The sequence below is a fragment of the Acipenser ruthenus genome, chromosome 17 (genome assembly GCF_902713425.1).
Source record: "Acipenser ruthenus chromosome 17, fAciRut3.2 maternal haplotype, whole genome shotgun sequence".
NCBI lineage: Eukaryota > Metazoa > Chordata > Actinopteri > Acipenseriformes > Acipenseridae > Acipenser > Acipenser ruthenus.
This window is the reverse complement of record NC_081205.1, coordinates 5,333,608-5,339,607: the sequence shown is the minus strand read 5'-3', so window position 1 is coordinate 5,339,607 and position 6,000 is coordinate 5,333,608. Positions and strand designations below refer to the sequence as shown.

At 43.4% G+C, this 6,000-nt stretch overlaps 1 protein-coding gene across 1 annotated transcript; it reads left to right on the top strand.

Annotated features, from left to right (window-relative positions):
* Window positions 1–1,451: 1,451 nt before the first annotated feature.
* On the top strand, window positions 1,452–3,408 carry LOC117423610 (gastrin/cholecystokinin type B receptor-like). The gene has a single exon (XM_034039671.3). The coding sequence runs from the start codon at window positions 1,872–1,874 to the stop codon at window positions 3,147–3,149; it is 1,278 nt and encodes a 425-aa protein (XP_033895562.3). The 5' UTR covers window positions 1,452–1,871; the 3' UTR covers window positions 3,150–3,408.
* The last annotated feature ends 2,592 nt before the right edge of the window (window positions 3,409–6,000 follow it).

Sequence of the window (6,000 nt, the reverse complement as noted above, 5' to 3'; positions counted from 1 at the left end):
CGACTTACAATCGTAAGCAAATACATTTCAAGTGTTACAATACAAGTAATACAATAAGAGCAAGAAATACAATAACTTTTGTTCAAGCAAAGTACAAGTGTGACAAACCACAATTCAATAATACAGCAGATAATAGTGATAGTTACATCAGGATATGATTAAATAGTGATAGTTACATCAGGATATGATTAAATACAAAATACTACAGGTTAAACACAGGTTACAGTATTCTGAAGTACAGGATTAAATGCAGTAAAATAGGGGGCAGATAAGAGCAAAATAAAGCACATTTAAATGAAGGGTGATAGTGTCCCAGGATACAAACAGAGGAGTTCTACAGGTGCTGTTTGAAGAGGTGGGTCTTAAGGAGGCGCCGGAATGTGGTCAGGGACTGGGCAGTCCACCACTGTGGAGCAAGGGTGGAGAAGGAGCGGGCTCTGGAGGCAGGGGAGCGTAGCAGAGGTAGAGCCAGTCTTCTAGTGCAGGCGGAGCGGAGAGGTCGAGTGGGGGTGTAGGGAGAGATGAGGGTCTGGAGGTAGCTGGGTGCAGTCTGGTCAAGGCATCTGTAGGCTAGTACAAGAGTCTTGAACTGGATGCGAGCGGTGATCAGGAGCCAGTGGAGCGAGCAGAGTAGTGGAGTAGCGTGGGCGAAGCGAGGCAGAGAGAACACCAGGCGGGCAGCAGAGTTCTGGATGAGCTGGAGCGGACGGGTGGCGGACGCAGGGAGGCCAGCCAGGAGGGAGTTGCAATAGTCTAGGCGGGAGAGTACCAGGGCCTGGACCAGGAGCTGGGTAGCGTGGTTGGTGAGGAAGGGTCGGATTCTTCGGATGTTGCTCAGGAAGAATCGGCAAGTGCGTGCCAGAGTGGAGATGTGCTGGGAATAAGAGAGGCAGGGTCCAGGGTGACTCCGAGGTTCTTAGCGGAGGAAGAGGGAGAGAGTGTGGTAGATTCCAGAGGAACAGAGATAGAGAGATCAGAGGAGGGGGAGGAGGAGGGAAAGAAAAGGAGGTCAGATTTAGAGAGGTTGAGTTTGAGATGATGCGAGTGCATCCAGGAGGAAATAGCAGACAGACAGGTAGAGATAATATGTAAAGATATGCCATAACTTTGTCCAGTTATTAATTGTAAACTTATAAAAATATTTTGCTTAGAGATTATTCTGGCAATAGTTTGATGATAGTTCTAAAAATGAAGTGACATAATTCACGTGCAGCATGGTTTCTGGCACAACACGAGTTAAGTAGGGTTCTAACTAGAAAAAGTACCGCAAAGAGGATGGACGACTCGGACCAGCACGGAGTAAATGGCTGCTCTGTAGCGTTATACTATTCCTAGTAGCGTTATACTATCCCCAGTATTTACTATTCCTATTTATTGTGCCTCTTTCGCAGTCTAGTTACTTTGAGTGCAAATCGTCGCCTCTCCCAGGGGCATTCCAGCTGTCGCTCTCTTTTGCCACCTACCGGTTCAAAACGAAATCCTGTTTGATTTTATATGAAGTTGTCTGTGTGTCTGAGTTTCAGCCACAACTGTGAGAGACCACCAGCACTCTGCAGCTTTCATCAAAAGCAGGAGACGTGGAAGTTGCACAGCAACACTGGCTATCCTTATGAAGAGGCGTTTTAAATCACTGGGGAGGAATCTAAAGGATTTATAAATCTGTATGTATCCTGACAAACTTTATTTTACATTTGTTTTAAATCGGTAATTCTTAGAAAACGCGTTTTATAGAGATTTTTTCATATTTAAATTAATATGCCTAGCTTCTTTTAAATAGATTCGTTGTGAATACTTTTAAAAAAAGAAACAGGTTGTAGCTCTGATTGCTGCCTTAGTTAGATTACAATACAGTATGAGAAAAAAGTGACGCTATGAATTTTACAGAATTCTACCTCCGATTTGGACACTTGTTTCCTGAGAACCTTTCCTTTTTCAACAATTTTAGTTTTCGGCACTCGATTCCTTTCACGGACAATGTGCTTTTTTCGGGACGTGAGCCCAGCACCATCATATTGGTGATCATGTACTCGCTGTCCTTTATTATCGGGCTGGTGAGCAACATTATGGCACTGAGGGTCCTCACGCGCAAGAGAAGGAACCAGCTAGCGGGAGCCTCTGCCACCAGAAGCCTCCTAATTAACCTAGCCGTCTGTGACATGATGGTGGTGTGCATCTGCATGCCTGTTAACCTCGGACACCAGGTCTACAATGCGTGGATCTTTGGGGACTTTTTGTGTAGGGCTGTCCCCTTTGTCCAAGCGGTGTCTGTCTCTGCCAGTGTCCTTAGCCTCGCAGTCATCAGCTTGAACAGGTACTACAGCGTTCACAATCCTCTGAACGCCAGGTCCTTCTTTACGTGGAGGAAGATCTTTTGGATGATTTGCGTGGTCTGGGTTTTGTCCTCGTGGCTTTGCATGCCGCTGATCTTCATGAACAAAACCAAGAACCTCGTTCTGCTGGACGGACAGCAGGTAATAACGGTGTGCATGGAAACCTGGCCCCATGTCAAACTCAGGCAAGCTTATAACTTTCTGCTCTTCTGCTCCCTGTACGGCTTTCCCGTTCTTTTCAACCTCGTCATTTGCTTTCTCACTGGGCGCAAGCTGTGGAGCACCGAGGACAAGTTTAAAGATTACACGTGCAATTTAGCAGCGTCCGGGTCGCGGCTGAAAGTGCGCAAGAAAATAGCGAAGATGGTGGTGGCTTTGGTAATTCTGTTTACGCTCTCCTGGTTGCCTCTGTACGTGGTGGACATTTGGATCGATTTTAATATGCCCAATGCCTGTGCTGAGGAAGAGGACCTCGATCATGTTCAGCACGAATCGATTCTGCAAGCGAGACCCTTTGCACAGTGGCTGGGGCTAACGAATTCTGCGCTCAATCCTGTGTGCTACTGCTTTATGGGGAACTTATACAGATCCGCCAAGAAGTTCAGAAAGAGCTACAGGAAAATGTTCTCTTCCGTGTTTAGCTTGCCATTGGCCCAGACCCCACCCATCAACTCTGTCCCGAGGTTGTTGTCTTACAGGGCTTCAAATGAGAATTCACACCAGGAGATCTGCGGCTGGAGAGACTTTGCCTTTAACGAGCATCTCACTAAAAACAAGAGTGTCTCCGCTGTCACTGTGTGTGAAACGATATTCGACTGAATAAAGCTGTCTATACTGCATGATGTACGGTACATGTATTTTTGTAAACTACTTATAATAAATTTGAGTTTACACTGTTGCTGTTTGGCTTTTATTCTAATATAGAGGGAGGAGGGATACTGTTAGTATTAAGAAAAATTCTTTGTCTGTATATTTGAGTTGGTTATGCCATGTATGTGCTTTGGCAACACAATTATTTTTATTGTCATGCCAATAAAGCCAATTTGAATTTGAATTTGAGAGAGAGAGAGAGAGAGAGAGAGAGCGAGAGCGAGAGCGAGCGCTCAGGGGTTTCAAATGGACAGCACATAACTAGGTTGCAAAGCCGTGTGATTTGTGCATTTTAATTGTAGCTGGTAACGTTTCAGAATGTCTTCTTCTAAACTTATCTTTATAAATGTCGCTGCTTTATAAATATATTTTCCCATTTACAAAACCCATGCATGCTTTAACTCGTTTATTACGTTTCTTCTACATTTGTGTTCTCAGCTGTGATTTGAACGTGCTCTGCAAGTTTCAGTTTACAATAGCATGGCTGTACCGATGGATGTAGTTTGTCATGTTTAAGAGATGATACTTCATTATGATTTATATGTGTGCTACTTTGAAGTACCATCACGCATTGTAAAGTGTCCTGGTCAATGAAGATCGTGTATGATTGATATTTTGATTTCTAAATCAGTGTATGATTGATATTTTGATTTCTAAATCAGATGAACACGCCAGACCCATAAATCGCTGTATCTGACCGCCACATTTTCTTTATTCAATGATCGTATTGCAGAAGGACATTGGGTTAATCTAGAACAGAGGGCTACTGTGGCTGCTGGTTTTCGTTTCAACCAATCTCTCAGTTACTTAATTGAACCAATTATTGGCTTAATTAGTCAAGATTAACAGGTGTTCCAGATCTTAGCCACTGCTTAGCCGGCCCAACCCTTTAGTTAAGGAAACGTATGTTCAGTCTACGTCTCCAAGTGGAGAGAGGCTTTTGTTTTGGTTTGGGTTTAATAAAAGTGCACAAAAGTGCTGGAAATGTGCAGTTCTGGGTTTGATAATTGAAGGGGCAAACGAGCCAGAGCAGGGAAGCTACTTTACAATTACTATATATATATATATAGATTGTAATTTGAAAATGTATTAGAACACCACCTTGCTTTTGTTGTGTGTCATAAACAATGTAATGTTGAGTTTTGTAACTAAATCAGTGTGTGACATTTAGATTTCAAAACTATTTCTATGTTTTATAGCAGTGGTTTTCAACCCCGGTCCTCAAGGACCCGTTTCTTCTGGTTTTCATTCCAACTGAGTTCTTAATTACTTAACTATGCTCTTAATTGAACTAATAATAGCTTCATTAGACTTTTAATTGTTCTCAGTTTCTAAAAATTTGCAAATTTCAAGTTATTTAACATTTTATAGTTAAATTGAAATCTCGAACTGTTTAAGAGCTGACAACAATTAAAGGTCTAATTAAGCTAATTATGAATTCAATTTAAGGGTTTAGTTATTATTTTATTATTATTATTATTTATTTCTTAGCACACACCCTTATCCAGGGCGACTTACAATTGTAAGCAAATACATTTCAAGTGTTACAGTACAAGTAATACAATAAGAGCAAGATAAATACAATGACTATAGTTCACGCAAGTACAAGTGTGACAAAATACAATTCAATAATACAGCAGATAACAGTGACAGTGATAGTTATATCAAGGTATGATTAAATACCAAATACTACAGATTAAACACTTGGCAGATTACAGTACTCTGAAGTACAGGATTAAATGCAGTAAAATAGGGGGCAGATAAGAGCAAATAAAGCGCATTTAAGGAAGGGTGATAGTGTCCCAGGGGTGCTGTCTGAAGAGGTGAGTCTTAAGGAGGCGCCGGAATGTGGTCAGGGACTGGGCAGTCCTGACATCTGTAGGTAGGTCATTCCACCACTGCGGAACGAGGGTGGAGAAGGAGCGGGCTCTGGAGGCAGGGGAGCGTAGAGGAGGTAGAGCCAGCCTTCTAGTGCAGGCGGAGCGGAGAGGTCGAGTGGGGGTGTAGGGAGAGATGAGGGTCTGGAGGTAGCTGGGTGCAGTCTGGTCAAGGCATCTGTAGGCTAGTACAAGAGTCTTGAACTGGATGCGAGCGGTGATCGGTAGCCAGTGGAGTGAGCGGAGTAGTGGAGTTACGTGGGAGAAGCGAGGCAGAGAGAACACCAGGCGGGCAGCAGAGTTCTGGATGAGCTGGAGCGGACGGGTGGCGGACGCAGGGAGGCCAGCCAGGAGGGAGTTGCAGTAGTCTAGGCGGGAGAGTACCAAGGCTTGGACCAGGAGCTGGGTGGCGTAGTTGGTGAGGAAGGGTCGGATTCTTCTAGTTAAGTAATTGAGAGCTCAGTTGGAATGAAAACTAGAAGACACAGGTCCCCAGGATCGGGGTTGAAAACCACTTTTATAGAATTCCAAAAGACACTTGAATAAATTTCTCTGAAAATAAGAAGCAAGCAGTAATTTTTAGAAATAATTAGGAAACTTGCTGCTGACTTGCCAAAGGGGATGACTCTTTTGAGCATTATGGGAGAAGGCAGCTGTTGTGGGGTACATCTGGGCAGATTCCTGGAACTGGCCTGATCATTTCCCTGGGGCTATTGTTCCCAAAGGGTACCCAAATGCATGCCACAAAATGTTATTTTTTTATAGTGAGAGAACCTGCTTACGTGACAATTAGCACTGTGTAGAGGCTAGATGTTGTAAGAGATTTCAGCTTGTACAGTTTGTCTGCTCAGGAGTTCTGTTTAAATGAGAAGCACTCTCCTTTGACAAATTTATATAAATCTCAAAAATGAAGATTATACTCT